The following is a 26,116-nucleotide window of genomic DNA, read 5'->3' as shown; positions in this document are numbered from 1 at the left end:
CAGCTTCACTGTGTTCCAGCAATTGCACATACACACATAAAACCTTTAAAAGCATACACACAGTACATTCACAGTGAATTACTGAATTACTGGTTACTAGTTTAAAACATCTCTTCCAACTACTGTTACTAGACTTTGTAGATCCATCTTCTACCGCTTGATCCTCCACATGAGGGTTGGGGGGAGCGCTGTGCATCTAGTATGCAGTATTTTACTGTAAACGTGTGTAAAGAATACTGCATACTAGATAGTGAACTTTCACTTTTCGTCATTATTTTATAGTAAACTACTGATTTACAACAGTTGACTGTAACTTTACATTTATCCCATATGTTATCTTCACAGTTATTGTGTCATACATTATATTTTCCTTGCTAAATGTTTTTTTTGTTTGTTACCGTTACAGTTGTGTGCATATTCTTTCATAACCAGAGCAGAATTTGTGTGTGGTTGTAATTTTTCAGAATATGAACAATAATACAACATCTTTTCTTTCACGTGTTCTTGTTCATGTCATAACATTATAGCATGATTTGGCAGAATTTTACTGTTTAAATATTGTAATTTCACTGCAGATTCACATTATGTATGTGTGTTATACTGTGCCTTTACTATTTCTTTGTATAAATAGTGTATTTAATTGCATAATAGCTTTTACTGTATTAGCCTCACCTATGGCATTTACCAGGAAATCACAATCATATTGTATTATATGTATCACAGTTAATGCTTGTGAAATGATAAATATGAAATTTATTATGAAATTTGCAGTGAAAGCCTATGCAATCCTGGACTTCATTTACAATGTATAGTGTATTGCATTAGGTCAATCTTTTTGAGTGTGCACAAATATTTTTTATTTTACCTTTTACATCTTTAACAATTAAAAAAAAAGAGAAGAGCTTCTTTTATAAAACTTCCAGTGAAATAAAGAGATTCTTGTTGTTAGTTCGATATTCCCCTTTTCTTTTCTTTTCTTTTTTTTAGACATGTGAAGACAGAGCAGCACTCCAACTGTTTTTCTTGTGGAAGCAGGTGAGAGTCACACAATCTCTCTGTGAAGTTAACAGAGGTCAGCAGGTCACTGTAGCATGTGAACCTGGGGTTGATTTTAGACTGCCCGCTCGATGAAGGAACACGGATGAGTTGTCACTTTGGACTGTGTCTATGAATACATGAGTAGACCGAGTCACATAAACACAAATGACACTTCCCTTCTTTATAATTGCATGTGCTCTATGTGCCCTCTTGTGGTGAGGGGACAAAAATGAATGTTCATCCAACACATTGCTCATCACCAGGAAACATCATGCCCTTGGCAGAGACTTCCTCAAGAACAAATGTAGTTTGCGTGGAGAAATTACAATGACTCACCACTTTATTAGGTACACCTACAGTGCATAATGTTGATGATTTGTGTTATTGTTATTATTATTATTGTTGGGTCTTTGTGAACAGATTCTTAATTGTCCTTCATCTGAAAACAGGCTCCGTCAAGCAATACTATCAGGCCTGAGGGATCATTTGTGTGTATACAGCAGCAGAGCACGGGCGGACGGGGACAAAAGGCATTTATCCTGTCAAACTGCTGAACAACTGGGTTTTTTGCTCTGCAGAATTCACTTCTGAATACTTTTTCATGGGCACTTCTTTGTGTTTTCAGCATTTGTCTTTGCATTTTTTTTTTGAGAGTCGTGTGGAGTTGATTGAGTGAACTCGTTTGACAAGGGTTTGAAGACTTTTGTATGTATTTTAAGTTCTGCACTGCAGTTTAAACTCAAATATCTAATTAGCCAATCACATGGCAGCAACTCAATGCATTTAGTCATATAGACATGTTCATGACAACCTGCTGAAGTTCAGACCGAGCAACAGAATTACCATTGAGGTGACTTTGAACATGGAAAGGTTGCTGGTCTGACTTTTTCAGGAACTGCTGATCTACTGGGATTTTCACACACAACCATCTCTAGGGTTTCCAGAGAGTCGTAATAAAAAGAGGAAATATCCAGTGAGCTTGTTGATGCCAGAGGTCAGACAAGAATGACCACACTGCTTCAAAAAGGCAACATGAACCCAAATACCAGATTGTTACCATCTCTGAAAGTACAGCACATGAAATAAAGTGGCTGATGAGTATATCTCCCTATACCAAATGTGATATACTATATACAGTAATACGTATATAGTGGTATATTAGTATCACTTATAATTATCCTATATGAAGATGAAGGTTTAAAATGCTATCGCTTATTGTATTAATTGTATTGTATTTATATGTTTTACCATATATGAACATGCACATCATATGTGTACATTTTCATGTTCGTTCATACATATACGTATCTATATATATATATATATTCATATATATACATACATATAAATCATCTGCATAAGAACTTGATAACTTAATATGACTATTATATAAACAGTAAATGCATCATAACCGTGTGTGCAATTGCTGGTAGTTGTTTGTTTCCAATTTTGAATATTGTTGGTCTCCTGGAAATTCATATTCACACATAATGAATAATAAAAATAAATAAATATAAAGACTAAGAGGAAAAGAGGAAAATGGAAAAATTCTCATGGCACTCATGGTACAGTAAAAGCATGGCAATTATTGCTGATAACCAGCAACGTATAGAAGCCAACTTGCCTAATGTGACAGCCATTATCACTGGGCATCATTGCAGACTGTGTGGCTAAAACAGTGGCAGCCAAGGGTGACCTCCTCTGATCCTGCATCACAACATTCTTTGACACCAAGAATCGGCCGGTGTCCAATCAAATGCTGCAGATGAAGGTTATCGGATAAACCTGATCTGTATTGGAAGTGGCTGTGGCTGAGGAGATAGGTTGCTGGTTCAATACCCAGCTTCTCCCATCCACTCTGTTGGTCTCTGTAGGACTCAGAGTTTCTGTTTATTTGGACTTTTAGTTCAGTTGTTCTTTCATGGGTTTGGTGTTAATGAGGTTTATGATTTATTTTGTGTTTTTCTTTGCTTTGTATTTCTGTTTTGGTCTGATCTTTTTGTGTTCCCTATTCTGTGATCACCTGTGTCCCCTTCAGTATATCGCTGCCTCTCACCGTTACTAGGAATGGAATAGCAGGTGCTGGAAACCAGGTAACCATGAAAGAAATTTGAATTATGATTCTGCCTCATGATCTGAGGGATTTTTTTTCACAACAACCTGCAGGTAGGAAATGTTGCATCTGACATGTAAACGTCACACATCCATGTCAGTGCTAAAAGAGGACGACTTTGTGATCTAATATTTGGAGAGTGGAATCAAAAATTAAAATCACCTGGCACCAGACGTGATAAATGGAGTCAGAGGAATCGTCAAAATTTAAATCCCAAGTCCCTGCCATTTCCTCTTGCCTTCACCAGACTTTGTTTCTGCCTGTCAGTAACTGGACACTCATTCGATTGTTGTCCCATGCACTGACCATTGCCTGTAAACTCAGTAAAAAGACAATTTTTCCTTTACCTATACTTGCTGTTTTGCATTCTACCTTTGGATCTCTCAACATCACATGGATTGTCCTTGAGCAAGGTGTGTGTGTGTGTGTGTGTGTTTGTGCGTGTGTGTGAATGGGATGAATGGGATGAATGGACGTGTGAATGTGTTGTTTAGTCCAGAGTGATGAAGCGCTATGTAAGTGCAGTTCATTTACCAGTCCATTTATTGACAGCTTGGGTCTATATGGCACGGCTCACCATCTCTTTAAGCCAAGAGCAATGTTTTCCAGTCTGGGCTCTGATCAGCTGAGAAAGTGAAATGTGTAGGAATGCGGAGGAAATAACAAGGCACACTCCAGCAGCCAGAAGACTGATGAGACAGGCAAAATTCAGCCCTGCAGCATAGCGGGGGGAAGCTGAGGATACGCTATCTCTCGTTCTCATCTCAATGGCACAGACACGGCAAGGTCAGTGTTAAGGTCAGTGGTTGCAGAATAGGAAGTGGTTGGCAACTGAGAAAATATATGATGGCAGCCAGTTAGGGAAGAAAAACGGAAGTAAAATGGAAAGGAGAGCGGGAGGAGGAGGCTTATAGGAAACAAAGAATGATGACTTCACTGAGTCCAGAGAGGCCTGCTTACCATTTGTATTTAAAGAAATAAAAAGTGCACAGCATATGCACTATATTAACACACTTAACGGTGGTAAATAAGGCTGCATGTGTGTGTGAGAGACTTCTGCAGACAGTAGTCCATAGGTTTGTCTGGATAGCAACAACACTTGCAGCTGTGTGCCTGCATGAGGGTATTTTTAACAATGTGATGATGATATGGAAATCTCAAGTGTGTACTGTAAATGTTCATGTTAAATCTGCATACTCAGAACATGGCGCACAGGTGTTGTGGAAAGGGCTATTTTAAAGACAGTAGTAGGTAGTCGAGGTAACACATAGTCAGCTCTGTATTTGTAGATTTAGAACACTCACTTTCTCACACCAAAGTCTGTTGAGAAAATCAACATTTTCAAGTGGTGTAAGTAAATCTGAACAAACGATTTCAAATACAGAAGTCAGAACTTGTTGTTGGGGACAGAAGTGGACCAACACCTCCTGTGTACTGTGATGAAAGTGTGGATTTTTCTCTATGGACTTTGGCGTGGTAGGGTGAGCAGTGTACATAGTGACACCGATGTCAGTTTCCACTCAGAAATGTTTGTCTGGTAACCAGATAAAGCAGTGACCATATTCTTAAGATATTGTTGACTCATGCGTGTGTGGATTTTATCAGGTGAGTCTTTTGCTAAGCAGCCAAAATCAGTTTTTTCACTGAGCGAGTGTCAGTATCTCAAAATGGTTCCTAGCGCAGGGAGGGAAAACATTTCAAAAACGGACTTATCTCTGAAATGGCCCATGGCCTATAGGGAACTTGGCTTGTAAGTGGAGGGTTAAAGGTACCCAATCCCCGCTCAAATAAAATCAAATACGCGTATGACTGAAAAAAACACATGATTTGCTATGGCGCCCCCTATAGAGGGAGAGGGAGAAGCCAAAATAAAATTAAAAAAAATTATTATGCAAATCAACATATGTGTTTTAAAAAAAATGATGTTTTCAAAGAACCCAAAATTCACTTCTTCTAGATGTAGAGACAGGGCTGGGCTTTGTCTTGACAAAGCTCTCTGTGAAAGTTCAACGTGTACATCTTACTCCCCAACGCTGACTGTACAGGTGATAGGAAGGCTCCTCGCTGTGCTTTAATGCCACCCGTTGTCATCTGTAACACCCATCTCTCTCTCCCTCTCTCTCTCTCTCTCTCTCTCTCTCTTTTCGTACAAACATCAGCCGGAAAATTCCAAGGAGCAGCGGGGGCATGAGCTTATCTCTCAGCCCAATGGAGCAGGTAAATGATGTCGTCATCATCCATTTGAGTTGGAGTCTGATTGGTCTAAAAAGCCGCCACAGGAAACTGTGGGTCAGCGAGGTCACAAATGCAGATACATCTTCTTGGATTTACACTGATAAAACAGAAATGAATGCAATTGATTAAAATCTCATTAGTTTTAGGAGTATGTTTTGGGCTTTTCGACCTCGAGTTGATCTTGGGCATTTGAGGCTGTCATTTTGGATGTTTTTTTCAGCCATAATTCTCTATTACAGAGGAGTGTTATGTTTCCTTTTTAAATAATGAATAGCACAGTCACCTCTCGACTTGAAATTCTACTGCATGACCTCTGACACAGCTTAATTGAGTCATGTGTGATGTGTGAGATCATAATGGAGGGAGAGGAATCTCTCATCGCCAGAACATCCACCCCACTGATCCGTCTTCAGATCTGTGTGGTAACGAATGTGTAAGTTTCCAGTGAACCTCAAATATCATAATCAACAGCAATATTAGCTAAACATTATTAATTAAAAATCAGTTTTGGTCAATACTCAGACTATATATGGCAGAAATGGACTTTTATAGTATGTTAAGACTTTGCAGGCAAGATGACAGAGCAGGTAGACAGGCTAATTCCTGAAATAGGACTGTCAATTATGCATGTTTCAATCCGGCCCCCTCCCTGCAGTCTAAGAGGTTCTTTAACTGAGCAAAGATGAGGGGGGAGGGGGGACACTAGGGGGAGACAATTTGTTCACATCTTACAGCCTTCTTTCTGCACAGCTTTCTCCCTGATTCTGAATTTCACTGTATAATGGCCCCTCCTGAGGAAAGCAGAGATCATTCAAAACCACGGTGATCAATGAGAAATCATTTACAAAATCTGATGGATTAGAAATAGCAACATCTCAAACATCTCAAGAGTGCCTGACTAATGTCCATGACAAATTCATGTAGTGATGGATGGTATTTAGTCCGAGCTGTCTTTTAGTGTTGGATTAATATGTATTGGATTCTGTCGCGTGGAAGTGCATGCTGAAAACATTACGACATCATGTAAAACGTGTACAAGGTATCGCATTGAAGGAGTGATGTCGCCAAATATGTGATGAATAACAAATGAGGTTTTATGTGATCCAAGAACAATTTCTCCAAGGTCAAGTGAAGATTCTGAGTCTGTAAAATAATTACTGCAACAGGAAACAGGATGCCTCTTCTCAAAGCGGCATCTCATAGCGCTGTCAGTGAATCTGTTGCTTCTCTCACTTTCCTTTTTCTCCTCAGCTCTTTCACACACTATCAATTTTTACTTCTCGCTCTCTCTCGATCCCCAAATCCACCAGTCGTCACGCGAAGGTTCGCTTAGTTACAAGCTTTTCTTGGTTTTTTTTTCCCCACCCTCTGCCTCTTGCATGCTGAGTTTCCTCTCGGTTGAGAAGCCGTTCATCTTTCAGCGCTGACTGACTCTTTGCATTTTCTTTTCACCTTAGAGTAAATAGTGAATTATGAATGAAAAAAGGCGAGTTTAAAACACGTAGGACGTAAAATTTGTCTTTTCCCTTGAAAATTCTTCATCCACTCATTCATCAAAATGTCTCACAGCTGTCGCCTTTATAAATGCCACCAAACTGAGTTGTTGTGCTATGAATTTTCTTCCTATTCATAAATATATTTATATATATATATATATATATATATACATATATATATACATATAAATACATACATATATATGAACATTTTTTCATTTTTTTCGGCCCTTCTCCCTTTGCACTTTCTGCTCAGCTGCTCCAAAAGCATAGCTGTCAGAGCACCTAAAGTTGCTTAAAGGGGGATAAACATTTAAGGCACTTTCATCAGGCAGTAGTGGCGGCTCTGATTAAAGGAGAGCACCGCTCAATTTAAAAATCTATACATGTTTCTCCCTCAATCAGTGTAAAAGAGACTTAGAGACCCGAATCCTATACAACTCTTATGCCATAAATACTTGAAGGTTTTTGCTGAACAAAAACGGAGGTGCATTTTGACGAACAAATCTTTTTATATGGCGTGTGAATGCGTATGGTTTTGCATCAGGCTGTTTTAGGTTCAAATCTGGCTCACAACCTGTCGATGAGAAGTCAGGGGTCGGCGATTAAATGTGGGTCTTGAGCCAATGTTTTTCTCTTCAATTGATTACTGGGATGTCTTCATTGTTCAAAACCTGTCTTTTTTTCTACTGACCTTTTTCCTTTTAATCTAAACATTGTTCATTATTGTACAAAAGTGGCACATTTAAGAGATGTAACTTGAATTTGCCACAGAATGTTACTTGTGTATTTAAACTCAAATGCAAACAATTTGAAATTTGATTTAATTTTTCTGATTTTTGAATTCTATCGTGCCGGACACTAATGCTGGCGGGTCAGTTTTGGCCCATGAGCCGCCAGTTGCTGACCACAGCCATAAATCATCACATCTCCTGCTGTCGTGTTTGATTTGATAACAACAGAGAATAGACAGGCCATCAAAAACACAGGCCACACTGTGAAACCTATATACCTTCATTTTATATGAGCATAAGACAGAAAATGCACTTGATGTGTTTTTCTTGCACAGCTTGTGATGGCCTTTTATAAACAGTTGTTTCTCTCAGCTCATATTCCACATCACTTTATAACCTCACTCACGTCTCTCTCCCTGCAGCTGCCCTGGAAGGATGTGATTTCCTCACATTCACATTTTACGTATATTTATATATATCGTAGGCCACACAGTTGACAACTTAGAGAAAATGTAACGGTAATGTAATCATAAGCGTCGCACCGAATGGCATGAGACAGAACAATACGAACGCAAAGGAGGTGGAAGAAATAATAATCTTTCACACAAGGTGTCATATTTCCATTTTCTTTGACACTGCTGTGCTACAAAAGAATTGCCGCCGATTGCTTCTATACCTTTGTTTCAGGGATACAGACAGCTCCAGTGTCTCCCACCTCATAACAATCTTTCACTTGTTAAACTGTCAAATGTGTTATTAGGGAATTTTTATTTCAAAATGTTCCAAAAACATGCTACTTGGACAGATGACACATTCCCTGTGGTGGAGCCATGAACAGTCGGCACAGACAGACATAAGATTTGACTTATACTAATTTTCTGGCAACTTTTAACTTTTGCCTTGCTGAATATTTGAATATACACATACACATGCACTTTATTCAATATTTGTTCATGTACAGTATTTGCCTGAATGCGTTTAAAAGAAAAACAAGGTTCAAATCTTATGAGCTAAGATAAAATGACAGCATTTTTCAATATTCCATTTTTTTCAGAACCTGTTTTGGGCCAGTGACCACCACAACAGTGTGGCCCATATTCCTTCAAGTTAAAATAGTTTTGAATTAAATGCCTTCATGATCATTGCACATTTCTAATTTTATACTTTCTTAATTTACAGCTTTTGGTGCCCACTTGTGCAAGTTATGAGTGATAATAACTCTTGGCACATTGATATTAATGGTGGTGTGAAATTTTAGCAGCTGCGTTGAATGAATGTGGGAGAAACACTGATATTGTTCACAACATTTACACATGTTATTTCTGTAGACTTTTGATGCAACATGCAAACACATTTTCCCTCTGCATATTGTGCATTCTAATTCATTTCTTACTCGTTTTTTACTCCCTGGGGTCACGAGGGGGCGAGGCCAGATTATTGCCACAAATTGTGCACCGCACAGAGGGCAGAGCTGGCAGCTCATTATAGGTCATCTAAATGAAGTAATCCATAATTACCCCTCTATATGTATGGATACCATATTGATCCCCACAGGAACATTCTTGGTTGACTATCATAACGACTATAGCATTTAAAGGTCAAACCTCTCATGGACCTTTTGGTCGACTCGGCGCCTTGTTGTATGTTTTAAAAACCTGACTCTCTGTGTAATCGGAGCTGTGTTTGTCCATCATCGTTGTCGCGTCTTTTATTTCAGTTGAATACAGGTTAGCATTATATGGACATTTGAAGCTAAAAGTGTTCATTAGATTATTTAATGAATCTACAAAACTATCTATAAAAATATGTTCTTTAAACTACAAAAACGTACAGTGTTTCTGGGAATACACCTTTCATTTATTGTGCGTGTGTATTTTTTTTTATCATTATCAACTAACTTGTGGCTTATTTTCTTGATTAACTAGTTGTTTGGTCCATAAAATGTGAGAAATATTGAAAAAAGCCTCATTTTATGGTGTATTTGTTATATTGAGCAAAGAAGGAAGCTAAAAAAAAATCTGAGACCTTGATTTTTGAACTGGTAAATTAACGGCAATACATTTTGTCATTGATTAGTAATCGATTTTTAATTGCAGCCTTGTTATTACCAAGACACGGTAAGTGTTTTCTTACACAGGTAGCCTAGTATCTATTTTCCTTTTCCCTGTACATCACCTGCAATGTTTATTTGAATAAAATTGCTTCTTTAAATGTGAGCCATATTTGTGAGCCATGGGGGAAAATTGGGTCTTACTAGAAGCTCTTTTATAAACTGAATAACTTTTATTCACATATATCTGGTTGTCATTATTTGATCACTAAATCCTAACAATTTTCTGGTTTATATTGTGATATTTTATCATGTAGACTCTACTGAATGTTGTTATTTGCCTGTCAGTAACACTGCTGCTGAGACAGGCAGCAGTAGGACATGGGACAGGGTTTGGTTTGGCCCCTTCAGCTGTGTTTGCTGCCCCCTCTGTCTACGTTTTACACATCTATAGAAAACTATTGAGAGCATTATTTGATGGGAAATACACACAAAGAATTGACCACACTGTTGCACTGAAAAATGGAGTGAAGGAGAGAGGAAAGATGGGAATCACAAACAGCTGTTTGAAACTCCCCCTGCTGCCTTTGACTGAAAGTCATTCATAAATATGTTGTGCTGTGCTGCGCTTACTCCAATTAATGTTTTTAATTTTAAAACAGTACTCTATTACTATTTTACCTTTCTGATGCTATTCTTTGGTTAAATTAATTTATTTCATGAAATATGTTGCACCCTGACAATTTTACAAAGCCCCCTCTGTCACCTCACTTGATGACCTATAATATTTTTTAGACCTGCAAGCAGGTATGATGTGGTCCAAGCCTTGCCCCATCACACACTGCTATCCTTGTCACAAGTGATCAGATGTGATGTCAGACTTTAGAAAACAAGTCCCAACTGTGCAATGGCTTGTCTATTTTTTTTAAATTTTTTTTATATTTTTAATGTCACATCATCAACAATCTGTGTTCTGATTGCTTACTTGTGTACCAGCTGGAAACAAAAGCTTAAATTGTGACCTCGATCTGACAAAATAAAGAGCCCCAATGTTTCTCAGTGAAATTGATGTGAGAGCTCACATCGACGGGATACAGGGCTGAAAAATATTAGTGGTGTGTGAATAAATCATTTGACAAAAAGTGGCAAAGGCCCATGGGCCACATACAAATACACACACACACACACATATATATATATATATATATATATATATATACACACACACACACACACACATATATATATATATATATATATATATATATATACACATATATTCACATATACAATTTGAAACATTTAGCCATCTGGGAGTCAATCAATGCATGTCCATGAAATAATAATAATGATAATAATAATAATAATAACAATAATAATAATAATAATAATAATAATGATAATACTAATACTAATGTGCCCACTGTAGGGAGCTGCCCCATTTGCACTGCTTATTGAGTGTATAACAAAATAAAACCCTAACTAAACTAACTACTTATTAATATTTACTGGGCTGTTTTCTATAGTTTTCTATTTTTAACTTGCCTACGTATTGTGTGTCCAACGATTTAGAAGAGCAAATAAGCCACTTTCACCTCTAGTGGCTTATTGACTAATTAAATGACAAATGGGGGGATTGGGTTTGCAGATTGGCCGAGTTGACGTCAATTGGATTGGTTAGGTGACAGCGGTAGGCTCCGCCCCCTGTGGGCCAAGGTAGAGCAAGCGTGCTGAGAGAGAGAGAGAGGGAGGAACGGAGGGAGGAGGGAAGGAGGGAGGGAGCAGGGGGCTGAACTGATCCCACGTGTGACGCTTTCATTCCCGGCTCAGTAATATTCTCATAGCGGGGCTTTGCATATCTCCTGCCGTATCTGTGTGTGTCTGTCACTGTTACTGTAGTCCCAGCCTAGACTTTTTGGAATAGATATGGAAGGAGACGGGAGTCAAGCCACATCCGGAAGCCTAAACGACTCACAACATGACCCGGGGTAAGACATTTTTCACATTTGAATGCTTTAGGTACGTCTTTTCCCCTTCCTTCTTCCAATGTTACAACACCTTAACAGCGAGAGCGAGAGAGAGCGAGGGAGAGAGAGGACTTGACCGTGTCAGTCGCGCTGTGTTTGTCCCCTCTTTCTCTCTCTCTCCTTCAGTACGTACTTAAACGCCGCACGGGTTTTGTTTCTACATGCAGTTTTTTTTTTTAAAGAGCTCCGCTTTCTTGTAGCGAGACTCGCCTCCTCCTCCACCTCCTCCACCCCCACCTCTCTCCCTCCCTCTCTCCCTCTCTTTCTTTTTTATCTCCATAATTACTGAGCGCGAATGTTGTTTTCCATATAGTCTTCCTCTATCCTTTTAAAGGTCGCTTTTTAGAAGTAGTTAGTCGTCAAAATGGCCGAACTGACATCTGGACTCACTTCACTTGTGTTTTCCTCCTACAGTAAAATGTTTATCGGTGGCCTCAGCTGGCAGACCTCACCAGGTGAGCGTGTTCTCCTCTTTGACACCGTGTCCTGCGTTTTCCTTGTTTTTGCGTGACTGTGGTTCGGTGTGTGTGTGTGTGTGTGAGTGAGAGAGAGCGAGAGGGAGAGAGAGAGAGGGGAGCTCGGTGGTGGAGCTGCTGCTGCTGCTGCCGTGTATGTCACTGTAGCGGAGTCAGTCAGTGTATGGGATATGTGACTATACTGTGTGTGTGTGTGAGAGAGAGAGAGAGTGTGTGTGTGCGCATGTTATTTTTGCTCTCAAGTCCTCTATTCGACCCCTATGCGCATCGCGGGGGTGTTTTTATTTTTGTGACAACAGCCATGTGTCCGTATGTTTGTGTAAAAATGACCCGACATGTTTGTTGTCTTCTCTCTCCACAGACAGCCTTAGAGACTATTTTAGTAAATTCGGAGAAATAAGAGAATGTATGGTGATGAGAGACCCCACGACAAAACGTTCAAGGTAAAAAAAACAAACAAACAATCTATGGCTTTTGTTTCCTACTTCTTCTCCTTCCCACTGCATGTCACCATGTCACCATGTCGCTCACTTAGTCCGTGTTGAGTATTAATCCACTGTGTGTGTGTGTGTGTGTGTGGTTTCACAGCAAGCCAGATAAGCTTAAATGCTCGCTGCTGTAAAAAGCTGCGACCGAATGCAATTTGACATTGACTTTGTGACTGCTGCCTGCACCACCACACTGTTGGTGCTGTGCTGTGCTGTGTTGTCGTCTCTCCCACTGTAACACGGCAAATGCTGATGATCGCGATTGTCCTCAGTCTCAAGTTCAAATGTGACACACACTATAACACACACGCGCAACACACGCAGGACGTCCAACGCTGTGAATTGCACAAAAAATAAATATTCTAACAATAATAACAAGGTCATAAGAATAAGATGACCATTGATTCCAGGTTGTGCTCAAGCTCCTGCCCTTTTGCCATATCTGGCTATGTAAGGGCCACTTTTGAAAGACTGTTTTATTCATTTCTGCTTTGTATTTTTTTATTTCAAGTTGTCCATAGGATCAATTCTCAAATAAAAGTGTGGAATAATGGCAAATATTTAATTTCAGTTATAATTTCTTCAAACTTGAGCTCCAGCCCCCTAAAATGTCTGTCCACGCCACTGAAGTGTTGTCTCTCTCACACACTTCTCTACCACAACAAATACTGATTATAGTGACTGTCCTTAGTCTCAAGTTCAAATGTGACACACATAAACACACACACACACAATAACACACACAGGACGTCCAACACGGTGCATTACAAAAAATAAATATTCCAACAATAATAACAAGGTCATATAAGAAGAACATGGCTATTGAATGAATGTGCACATATAGATACCAGGTGGTGACCTTTTTGCCATCTGACCATGTAAGAACCACATTTGAAAGACATTTTTATTCATTTTTATTTTGAATTTTCCATATTTTGTGTTTTATTTTATGTGTTCCATATGATTAAATAAATTAATAATCAAAAGTGTGTAATATTTTTGTTTGAGTAGTTGAGTAGTTCTGTTAAACAACTGCAAGATTGTATGTTGGCGTTTGAAATGAATAAATACATTTGTAAGTAAACACACAATTTGGCATTGCAATTTTGTTTTTAGTTAATGATTATGAGTCTTTGCCCTTTTTTCACTTGAGCCCCAACCTCCAGAAATGTCAGTGCATGCCACTGGAGTGTTGTCATCTCACACACTGTAACAGAGCAAATGCTGATGATAGCGATTGTCTTCAGCTTCAAGTTCAAATATGACACACACACACACACGCATGACGTCCAATACTGTGGATTACAAAAAATTAAACATTTGAATATTTTTTTTCAGGCGGGGCAAGGCAAGTTTATTTGTATAGCACTATTCATACACAGGGCTTTGCAAAAGCATAGAAATATATTAAGACATTTCACAGAATAAAAGCAAGACATTCAAATTACATTAATGATGATAAGGGCAAAACATTAAAATAAACATTAAAATTAAAATAGACTTTAAAACAACAAGAGATAAAAATGTGATTTCCCAATAAAGTCATAATTTTAAGTCATTCTTAGGGTCAATTTTCAATTAAAAGTGTGTGATGATGGCTAAAATGCCATTTGAGTCGTAATTGCAGTCATTTAACAAAACAAAAACTTTAGAAGTGTACGGTTATTGAAGAAATAAATTTGTAAGTAAATGAAAGATTACTTGCACTGTCATTTTTTGGTTAGTGATTATGAGTTGGTGCCCTTTTCTTCACTTGAGCCCCAGTGAAATGTCTCTTTAACACACTGTAACAGAGCAAATACTGATGAGTGTGATTGTCCTCAGTTTCAAGTTCAGTTACACACACGGTGCGACAGTAGCTCAGTGGTAGGCACTGTCTTTAAGCTGGAACATTGTCGGTTTGATTCCTGGCTCCGCTTGTCCACATGCAGATGTGTCTTTGGGCAAGACACTTATCCCCACGTTGTTCCTGGCGGCTGTGCAGGCAGCGTGTAAATTGCCTAGAAAGATGAGCAATAGAAAATGCACTGCACATAGGCTGTATTAAAATGTGAGTGAATGAGTGTGAATGGGTGAATGGCAAAACTGTAGTGTAAAGCAGCTTTGAGTGGTCATCAAGACTAAAAAAGTGTTATATAAATACAATACTGTTACACACACTCAGAACATCCAACACTGTGAATTGCAAAAATAATTCAACAATAACGTCAAAGAGGAATAACATGGCCAATGTGCAATAACACAATGTTCCTCAGTGATGATTTAAACATTTTTATTTACCAGTTTGCTGTGAATAAACAAAGTAAAACATTACTAACATAAACACCGGACATTAGACAGGTAATGTGACATCGTAGGAGGACATACACAAAGCAAAACAAGACAAAACAAAATCAGAATGAAAAGACACTGCCATTGAATTAAGGGAAAGAAAAAAGTAAAGAAATACTTATCAAATATGGAGTTTGATCTTTTTTAGATGAATTTAATTTGTAAAAGCTTTAGAGTAACATCTATTTACATCCATATTTCCATATTAAATCAACATTTGTCTGCATTTTTAATAATAACATTCTGTTGTTTTTATCTTTGTGTCCTTCTTTTGCAGGGGATTCGGGTTTGTTACGTTTACAGATGCTGCCAGTGTAGATAAAGTCTTAGCCCAACAACACCACGAATTAGACTCAAAGACGGTGAGTTCACACTTTATTTGCACCTTCAAGCAGTGTTAATTTATTGTTTTTGTGTTCTCACTGTGGAGCTGCAGCTAACGATTGTGTGTCATTATTGATTAATCTGTCATTTATAAGGTGGCTGGTCCACAATGTCTCAGAAAGTGGTGAAAAATGATGGATCAGTGTTTCCTAAACCTCAAACATATTTGTTTTACTGTCTTTGAAGAACAAAGACACCAGAACAAATTCACAATTAAATCATAGAACTTGTTTTTATTACGCACTCAAACATTAATCAGTCATCAAAATTATTGGTATCGATTCATACACAATGAATCAGCCCTAGTTCACACTGTTTTTGCTGACAAAGCTCTTCAGTCACATTGTAACTCTGTGGCTCTCAAGGCCTCATGGGAAAGGCCTCTTAGCAGGTTAGGAGGCTTTCTGGATCAAGGTCATGAATAAGGACTAAAAGAATATGACGGTCCCGTCAACACTGTAAGCCTCAGCAATAAAACACAACTCCAGGCTGAATAAATATTATGTGTTCACTTTCACTTCTCCGGATGAATGGGGTCGACACACCCACTTCTTTACTGCAACCACATGTGCACTGTGTGTATGCACACACACGTATCTCATGTTGCACTGAAGGGCGCGCAGTCCAGAAGTGCTGCCGCTGCTGCTGCTGCTGCTGCTGCTGCTGCCGCTGCTACTGCTACTGTTTGACCAAGTACCTAACATATTGTATTTTCTCTGACGTGCTGATATGCTATCTCCCAAGAAATATTTCTAATCTAACGCTGAATATTTTTTTTTTTTTACAACATTATTCTAAACGTCTACTCTCATATAGAATAATCTGGTTCCACAGATTAAAAATAGAGTCCCTGGGGAGTATATCGGTGCATTTTATATTGCAACTGTGTGTTTAATTCTTAAATGGTGCTTCTATGAAAGGCAATTCATTCACACAAACACATACACCGAGACGCTCATTTATGAGAAACCTTGAACTATATTTTACCCGCCTTTTGAAATTTGTCAGTAGATGAATAATTGAGCATGCTAGTCATTTCTTGAGAGATGTCTGTAATGATAGATTAGACGGGCTTCAGCTGAAGTTATATTTGTCTGGGATTTCTGCACTGCAGGTGGTCGTGTTGCCAGCGTCATTCTGGAAATGGAGTAGTGCATGTTGAGGGAACATGCTGTGTGTGCCACCGTGACCAAAGGCAAATCAGCAGATTGTTTTTCTCGATTTTAAAAGACAAATATAGGACATTGTGGATACTATTTAAAGGATATTATAAGCTATGAAAATTCTTATTTAAGTGGGATTAGCACAAAGCTGACAAAATGTGCCCTTTGTCATGCAGTGGACCTTATCTACTCCTTGTTTTTCTATTGTCTGTATTAGGGAGCTCAGAATGCTTGCTTTACTTCCCCATTGGGGCTAATGAGTTCATAATTTATCCTGGTCAACTATGAGTTGTTAACCATTATTAATATTTTAATCGCACTAGGTAGAAAACACACAGAAATGTAAAAACACAAAAAGGGAGTGGAGGAAATTGCTTTCTCACCAGTTTGCAAATGAACAAACACTAGAGGGAAAGTTATAAAGTAAAAGAAGAAAGAAGAAAATACTACTCCTAAAACCCTTGTAATAACAATAATAGATAGATGAATGTAGCACCCAGCAGGCTCCATTTTTCTTTATAAACGTGGGGGCCTTTGAAAAACAATGACGCAGTTACCCACATTTACTTCCTGATTGGTTGTTGTTGGCCATAACGACTGACAGCTGTGAATAAAAAGCTCCATTAACACTTATTCAATTTCACCATGTTTTGCGACACGTGAAGTTGTTTTTTTCTCATTAGCCGTCCTTTCTAAAAACTGCAACTGCAACTGCAGAGGAGAGAATCTGTTTCCTGTTGACACCGAAACCTGAATGACCATGTGATATAAGTTGTCAGGTGTGTTGGAATGGATGCAGATATGCAACTGAAACTCGCTGTAGGTTATTAGTTTTTTCTTCAAAAGCACGATTATAAATTCACAATTCCTGGGGCCCTGCACTGGCCCCCGAGGTAGCGTTATTGTTTTCATGATTATCTCAAGGAAGACATATTAATATAATTACATTATCATAATGTTGTGCTGGGCATTGATGGATATTATATCTTTATCATGACATGAGACAAGATATGGTCTTAGATTTTTAGATCATCATATTGTGATACGGCTGTTGCATTGATAATCATCATATTTATTATTTTGAAAACGTTTGTGAAATACCCAGAGTAATATTATATATTGATAAAGATTTACATGGAATTGATAAAATGATAGTAAAACATATTTAATTCCAACACTAATTTAATTAATTTGTATTATAGCAGAATTTGAACTGTATATTCTGCATTCAGGGAAAGATTTAGTTTGGGGTTTTGAGTTGTAAAATTTGGAAGTACATATATATGTGTGTGTGTGTGTGTGTTAAATTCATATAGGGCCCAAACTTTGTAGCAGTATTTGTCACTCAAACTTGATGCCTTAGTGTCTCAGACATGTTGTGTTGTGCTCTACAGGGATAGTGGTAATAAGAATGTACACTGCCCCCTCTGTTCTGAAGGAGTGCATATAGAGAGAAGACGAGGGAAGAGTAATGACAATGCAAATCTTGCACACGTATGCAGAGGGGTTTTACATGGAAGCAGGTTAAGAGCTGCTCGAAGGGATAATGATGCAAAAATACTTTGATGCAGAAACTAGAGCACTCTGAAAATGTCACACTTTGGCATTTTGAACGTTTTGACAGCTTGACAGCACATGTGTGTGTGTTTGTGTGTGTGTGTGTGTATATATATATATATATATATATATATTTATCGGGTATTGGGTCTAATGCTGCCTTCATGTACTTGTATTTGTATTCGTAAAACTACTCCAGTACTGCTGAACCCGATACCACTTTACGTATCTTCAAGTGAGCTGAGCAGTTGTGCGGCAATTGTGCGTGTGTTGCAATGTCAGCAGTTTGGAAATACTTTGAGATAAACAATGAGGACAAAAGTAGAACAGACTGTAACCTGTGCTCTGCTAGACTGTCAAGAAGAAGAGGAGAAAAGTAGCTCATTCAACACAAGTCGTTTGATAAAAAAAAACATCTGAAGAACCAACATGACACAGAGCAAGGGATTTGGCACTAACTATTAAGTATTCATTTAAGTCAAATTCAAGTCTATTTGTTCCTATACTTCTACTCACCAAAAAATGTGGCATTCCATTACAAACCAGGGCATCTTCTAAGTTGTTTAACATTTTAAGTGTTTAGCGGCAATATTATTTAAAGTCGTATTTTGTCGAAGTGAGGCAAATAACATTTGTTTTCAAAAACAGACTGTATACATATTTTTTGCTGTAATGGTATTATTAAGTATCGGCAAGAATAATTGAAGTAATAGTTCTCAGTACTCAGTACTGGTGCATCCATATATACAGTATATGTACACACTAGAGAGAAGAGTGCATATTAAAAATACACTTCCACCTGCGCGTCGTACTGAACAAGCCAGTCTGGTACTGAGGCAGTATAAATGGAGCAGTCTTCCTTTCAGTGCCTAAAGGCATCCTTAGCATAATGGCAGCAGGAAATAGTTAAATTAAAGTTATAGTTAAATTTTAATTATTCTGCTAAGATATTCACTTCATTTTAACTTAACGACCTCCTGCTCATACCACAGTTTGAAACTTCTATGTTGCAGCTGATTAAGTCATCACTACCCCCCCCACCCCCCACCCCAGTAAGCGAACACTCTCTGATCTCTTGCTCATATATTTAAGTTTATACTCGTGCCTGCAGCTCATATACAATGTGTCATACTCAAGATGTATGATATGTAGAATTACCCTTTTTCTTTGGACTATTGGCCACTGTTTTATATACGAAAAAATACAATCCTAGTATATCTCACTTACTGCAGGCTATAGGTCATATTTGACAGACTTATGTCATATTCTTCAGCTTTGACAGCAGCTCAGTCTGAGATGTGAACGCTGACATTTTAAGGCTTGACATCTGATCATCATTGTCTGAAGTGTGGCCTTTTAGTGCACTGACATGACAAAGTTTTATAAACTTGTGCTATCCTAAATAAATCACTCCAGGCCTGTTGTAAAACACTTTATTTTTTATCATTATCATGGTTTTTTTATCATTACCTCTCTCTGGTATTTCTCTCCCTCTCGGTAGAATCCAGAAGTTTTGAAAGAGGGTTTTTATTCAGAAGAGCTCAGAGTGCAGAGCTGACAGGAAATGAGGAGGAGGAGGAGGAGGAGGAGGAGGAGAGACCAGACAGGGAATGTTGTGATTACACGGTCACTGTCTTAATCATGAAGGCCACCAGGCTGCCCTGGATAAATAGTTTTCTAATGACCATTAACATAATAATTTTGGATTTCATGATTTTTACAGCATCTGGATTTGAAATAAGATTATCCTTCATGGAGTGTAAACGTGTGTGGTTCATTTGCTTTTTCATATGGCCAGACTTTTTTGTGTCCACACGCTTAAACATGAAATATATTGATTATACTGATCAGAAATGATAGTGATAACTAATGGATTTTTCTCATTGACGACAATGAAGCTGATTGTTTGATGTCTTTGTTGATATTTGCTCAACACTGGAACAAACTTCTTCTGATCATGTTGTAAATAAGTCTTTAATTAGTGTACTTTTAATTAGTTTTAATAAGTTAAATAATTTTAGAACAATGGCATAATTGTGTTTGTTCCAATTGTTTCTTATTGACCTATTTTACATTATTGGGGGCAGCCCAAGGACAAGACGAAAAGAAATTGACTTGCAACTGGAGTGTTGCTGGTTTAAATCCCAGGATGTGTCAAGGGCTGGATTGCCCCTGAGCAAGGCACCCAATCCCCCATTGTTCCCCCGGGCAAAGATAACTGCTTGGTTTCTACGCCTGGTTTGTTTGCGTTCACTACTGTTGTGTAAAAACGATGGGATCAATGCCGAGGTCAAATTCACTTTATTGATTGATTGCTAGTTTTAACTGGAAAAATACAATATTATTATTATTATTTATTATTAACTTCTGCAATTGGTTTTCATTAGATAGAAGTGCCTGTATAGGAGATGTAGCTAAGATGCTGTTGATTCAGAAATTGATATTTCCTCACTGCAAATGGGCTGTTTATTTGTCAGCGTGCAGGAGAAGATTACAAACCTAAGCTGTCTGCGTTGTCTCCCTAACCATTAGTCACTGGGCTGTATCTGATGCATGGTTGTATATCTTAACATTCATACTATCAAGATTGCATTGCTTTGGGATCTATCATATCTCTTATGAAGTTGTACAGCAATAATGAAGAAAATGAAACCGGTCCAGCAAATGTTCATTTGGTCCTGGATGAGCTCGCACATGCTGCTTTGATACCAGCCTTTGCAGTGTTTGATAAAATCCTCAGCAGTGTTTTTGTCCCTCGTCACCTTGAACTGATGCAGTGGCTGAAGGTGCTGTGACTGTGAACAAGTTGACTCACACGTTATGAGGAGTATTTCTGTACAGGGGGAATGTATTTTATCAGTCAGAAGTTTTGAATTAAATCGGTGTGTAATGTTGCACTGCACACATTATTTCAGCTAAATAGTACATTTTCATGCAGTTTCACTCTCATACTGATTCCTCTGAAGGATTCCAGGATGGAGTGTCATTTTGGCAAAAACGTCTTATTTATTTATTTTTTTCTAAATCATTTGCTCCGCTTTTGGTCCGGTTATGAAAACACTAGGAAGACGAGGATGAATGTGAATGAGACATATGGGGAAGAACAGCCGGGGGCTTCAAAACACACATGCTGGTAATTCAGAACATATTTACCATTTTTCATGATGCTTTTGTTCAGTTTAGAAATATGCAACTCGTAGCATCTGTTCCTGAAGATGTTTCAAGGCAGACCGTTTATGAACAGGGGAAATAATGGAACATGATATTGCATTTAAGAAGCAACAGCTCAGAGCTTTAAAAGCATGGTTGATTGAGTCCAGGAAAGCATTGTTATTGTTTAACATAAAGCAGTTATGATTGAAAATAAATGATGTGATTAAGATGCATTCAAAGACCCGGGTATATTTCTTATTTTTAAGAAGAAGAATTGGATTTTGTAAATGCAATGCAAAAAACAAAACAAAACATTGTTTTGTATGTTTTTAATATTTTATGAATACTCTCACATAGTAACTGATCGACTTGTATAAGAAGGCTAATAATTAAATTAGTGAATACCCGTGCTTATCATTATTTAAGTATACACACATTTGTTTATTTGACAAAGTTTTGTTTTTTTGACGACCTCTTTCAGGTATTTAATATCTATTCTTTTTATATAAAATATACATATGTGCAGACACAAAGAGACGGACCCTGAAGTAATATTTGTTATTATCAGTGTTATATTGTAGCAGATGGAGGACAAATCGGCTCAAAATAATCAAAAGCATGCATCATATCCGCCATCGGCTGATTTCTAAAGACTTGTACTACTCACATACAGCGACAGTATGTTTTATGTAAGATAAACTTATTGTACGTGTAGCTGGTGGAATTTCAGTCTTTATTGAATGACCCCGAGGTCAGCCTCATGCACACAGTTTTGATGTTGGAGGTGAGACAGGAAATGACACAAGAAAAGGAGGAGAAAAGACTTGAACGAACAGCTGTTCTGGACAAATCTAAAGCTTGTTCATCAGAAAGGATTTGCAAGTAGAGTTAAGTCAGTGAGCTAAAATCCCGACTCGCAGGTGCTTTGTCTCCTGCAGTTAATTATAATTTCAAAGCATTATTAGCTCATGCTGTACCTATGTTTTTTGTTTGGTCTCACAGAACATAAGCTGTTGTTTGTCAGTGAATCTGGATAATACTCATAATGGTGGTGCAAATTTTTAAGAACAAAAAAAAAAGTAGTTGAGTGTGACATTGGTAAAAATGATTGATTATTGATTTGGGGGAAAAAAAATCACCACATAATTTTTATATCATTTGATCACAATACAAATCAAATCAATAGTTCACAAAAGGCTGGGCGATACAGCTCATAAATAATCTCTGGATAATTTTAGTCTATATCCTGATATGTGAGATGTTAGGGATATAAAACTACACACAGGTTGGTTCTCTGGACTTGTGAAAAGTTATAGTAAGTTATAATTATTACTAAAGAGATGTTATAAAGTGACTTTTGAAATATAGTTTACTTGATTCCATGTATTTTTAATTTTTAATCAATAACTATAATATTTAATTGATCATATTTATTATGTATTTCACAAATGTATATAATAAATATGATGATTATCAAGTCATCACAGATATGACATGATATCTTGTCTCATGTCACCATATAGGTATAATGGTGAATATATTGCCCAGCCCTAGTTTTTTGTAATTTCTGGTCTAATTCGTAGTATCACACGGGTCTACCTGTTGACCTGTAACAAGTGGAGCGGGAAGTGGACTCAAAATTAGGACACTGCAGGATGTAGAAAGTAGAAGCAGGCAAAGGTACAATAATCACAAGGCCAGAGGCAGAGTCAAAGAAAACAACAAGGCTCATACACAGGAGACAAAAATGGAAATAATGCTGAATTGCTATCTGGTGACTACATAGACAAACTGGCAGAGACTGACTGATGAGGCAAGACTAAATACTGCAGGTGTGGCTAATGGAACACAGGTGAATGTAATGAAGGTGGGGTACATTATCAAGTTGGTGGGTGCGGAATGATAAAAGGAAGTAAACGGACATGCAACAAGAGAATAGTCTTTCAAAATAAAACATAGATTATGGCATAGATTGAAACATATGTTACATACACACACAAATTGGAAGAGACAACATGCTTTGACAAGGCTTATATCTCCTTATATCTCCTTTTAGCTTAAACACCACATCATCTTGCTATATTTTAGATATGTTTTAAGGGAGTTTACCCTGGAGCTGTGTTAATATAAGATGTGAACTTAAGATATATGCCATTTCCCTGCCCTGATCTCCCACAGCCGTATGCAGAAGCAGCCCTCTGAGACCCTGCAGTAAAAGGATGGGAAAGATAAAAGATCGCGGGGTAGGGGTTGCTGGGATTCCTCTTGGCCTGTTCTCATTTATTACGCTGACATATCAGGTTGTATGATGTCTGGAGGAAATGCACTTTTGTTCTGTGTGAGGTCGCATTGCCTCATGGTCGCATAGAAGGCGCAAGTGGTTTTAAAAAAATATATATCACATTTTCATTTGAAAAAATCACTCGTTATGGTAATAAAGGATGCTATAGGGTGAACATACACATAAAAAGTGATGTACTGTGAGATACTCCACCTGCACATATCACTATTAATGCTCATATGGCCCTCATAAACTGCATAAACGTAAGATTTACCAGACACCCATATTGCGAATGACACCCATGCCATAATTGCATGGCCTTTTGATGATGACATTACATTAGCCTCCCAGACAAATGCGCTCAACAGGCTCTGCTACCATTACATGGCTAAATTAATGTAATCAATGGAAAACAGGACCTCATACATCCTACAGTTGTAGATAACACATGGTGGTAATAATGATTATACTGTGATCTCACCCCTAACAACAATATTTTTTTCTTTTCTTTCTCACAAAAATAAAGTGACGTGGAATTTCCCACAAGCCCAAGGCAATGTCCTGAAATACCTTGTTTGCGTAGACATTAAATTACTTAATTCATTCTCATTCTTGTTACGGTTAATTTGAGACCTTTATCAAGATAATTTATTTTACTATATATACATTGTGCCATCAATTATAGAGCTTGTCTTAAAGCTGCAGTAGGCAGGAATGCAGGACAAACAGCTGATGGGTAAATTTCATCTGTAGGACACAGGGCTGCCCTCTTGAATAATCATTAGTCGGCAAGATTCCATTGGTTGTTAACTCATTGTGGAAAAATAAACAGAAAAAAAACCTGAAACCAGAAACTAACCTATATTGCTGAACCATGCATAGCTTTAATTTGAAAGGGTGGACATAGGAAGTGTGGTCACACTGTGTAGTTTGACAGAAGTCACTTAAGACTACAAAGTTTATCAAATTGTATGTTGAGTAACAAGTCCAACGATTGGGAACATGGTAATGTCATTCAGTTGAAGTCGAAGTTGAATAAATGCATAAAGAATCAGAATAAGTTACTTCTTTAATTGCTTTATCAGTGTTTGAACGGCTAAGAAATCATTTATAATCACTAAGAAACAATTTATAATTTATTGTGGTGGTGTTACAGTTGTCGAAAATCAACAAAAAATATTTTGTTTTCTAGTTGGTTGATCTGACAGAGATACGCGCCATGGGTGTGCGCTACTGCGCTCGCTTGTAAAATTAGTCATTCGAAAGCTCATTATAAATTGTGTTTTTGTGAATTTCAATTTATTTAAATTAATGTATACAAATTCAACAAAATATTCAGATCCTCTTTGCTGATTGTTCCAATCCGTTATTACTGCACACAGGTTAAAATATGCGACTTGCTCTGTGCATGCGCATCTGTTTAATGTTGGCTATTAATTGATTAAGGGTTAAAAAAAATTTAATTGTTTCCTTGCAAAAATAAATTGAATCAATATTTCCATTAAAATCTTCAACGTACCGATGATTAAGAAAAAAAATATTTTTGTCTTATTACGACCAAAATTGGACTTATAACATGCATGTAAATGCACCTAATTTCTCTATCCTCTGAAAGTAGGTCACTGATTTTTTTTGTAGGAAGTTGGTGCTACCAGAATGCTCCTGTATGCAGAGTAGGTGTGATGGAACAGCTAATAGAATCACCCACTCTCTCCCTAAACTGCCCAGTGATTGATTAAAGCCTTCTGTGACACTACAGATTTAGTTTTGAGGCAGAAAAAGCTCAGATATGATGTTCTCTCTCAGATCACTTGATTACAGTATGCTGAAAGGACACCAAAACGTTCTGCCTACTGTACCTTTAATCACAATGTAATATTTCGACCTCTTGTTCCGGCCTTAGGCAACATTGGACCATTCAGGTGCAAAACACTATGATCGATGTAAGGGCGTTGCAATGTGTACAAACCCTGCTCACGACAAAGTCAAAAACAATGGGCATCCTTACTTAGTAGATGTTGTTGAACAGCGGTCAAAACAATCAATCAACCCTTAATGAGTGCTGTGGTCCAAATGACCTTCACTCTTCCAGAGTACGAAAACAATAAACAAAGGTAAATCCTGGCTTTTATCGACTTGGTAACGCGACTTTCCCTCGTTTGAGCAGTTCATATGGTAACCAATAAAACTTCAATTCAAATTCAGAGCAGATTGTTCCTACACCCCAGAGTCAGCGTTCTGATCTATGTGCTGTTTAGTTCTTGTGCTCTGTTGGTGATGTTTCTGTGATAAGTTTCCTAAAGGCAGAATAATAAAATGCGTTTACTGCTACTAAATGATAACGATACAGCTACAGCTGGATGGGAGGTCTAGTGTTCTACATTGCAGTTATGTGTCTTCAGTTTATAGCACTTAATACGTTACGGGAATTATTTTGTGCCAAAGTGTTTTTTAATATGCTTCTTGGTGCACATGTTTGCCATAATTGACCTCTCTGCTTCCACAACAGCTTGTGATTTGTTACTAAAATTCAAGCCACAGAGAATACGCCTGAACTTGTTGAATTCAAGTGAAAGCAATGGCGCAGTCA

The 26,116-nt window shown here is 37.8% G+C and overlaps 1 protein-coding gene across 7 annotated transcripts in view; it reads left to right on the top strand.

The window, feature by feature from the left end:
• Positions 1-11,445: 11,445 nt before the first annotated feature.
• The window catches only part of LOC131458280 (RNA-binding protein Musashi homolog 2), a 313,476-nt gene continuing 298,805 nt past the window's right edge, over positions 11,446-26,116 (top strand). For 4 of the 7 annotated variants that reach the window (XM_058627234.1, XM_058627232.1, XM_058627230.1 and 1 more), the window contains exons 1-4: positions 11,447-11,654; positions 12,108-12,148; positions 12,531-12,612; positions 15,266-15,350. In XM_058627234.1, the coding sequence (XP_058483217.1) occupies positions 11,593-11,654; positions 12,108-12,148; positions 12,531-12,612; positions 15,266-15,350 (270 nt within the window). In that variant the 5' untranslated portion in view covers positions 11,447-11,592. Of the gene's footprint in view, positions 11,655-12,107; positions 12,149-12,530; positions 12,613-15,265; positions 15,351-26,116 lie in introns of all 7 variants that reach the window. The other 3 variants (XM_058627237.1, XM_058627235.1, XM_058627233.1) reach the window with 1 other exon arrangement.

This window comes from Solea solea, chromosome 4 (assembly GCF_958295425.1).
Source record: "Solea solea chromosome 4, fSolSol10.1, whole genome shotgun sequence".
Lineage (NCBI taxonomy): Eukaryota > Metazoa > Chordata > Actinopteri > Pleuronectiformes > Soleidae > Solea > Solea solea.
Note: the sequence above shows the minus strand (reverse complement) of the source record. Positions and strands in the feature narration are given on the sequence as shown.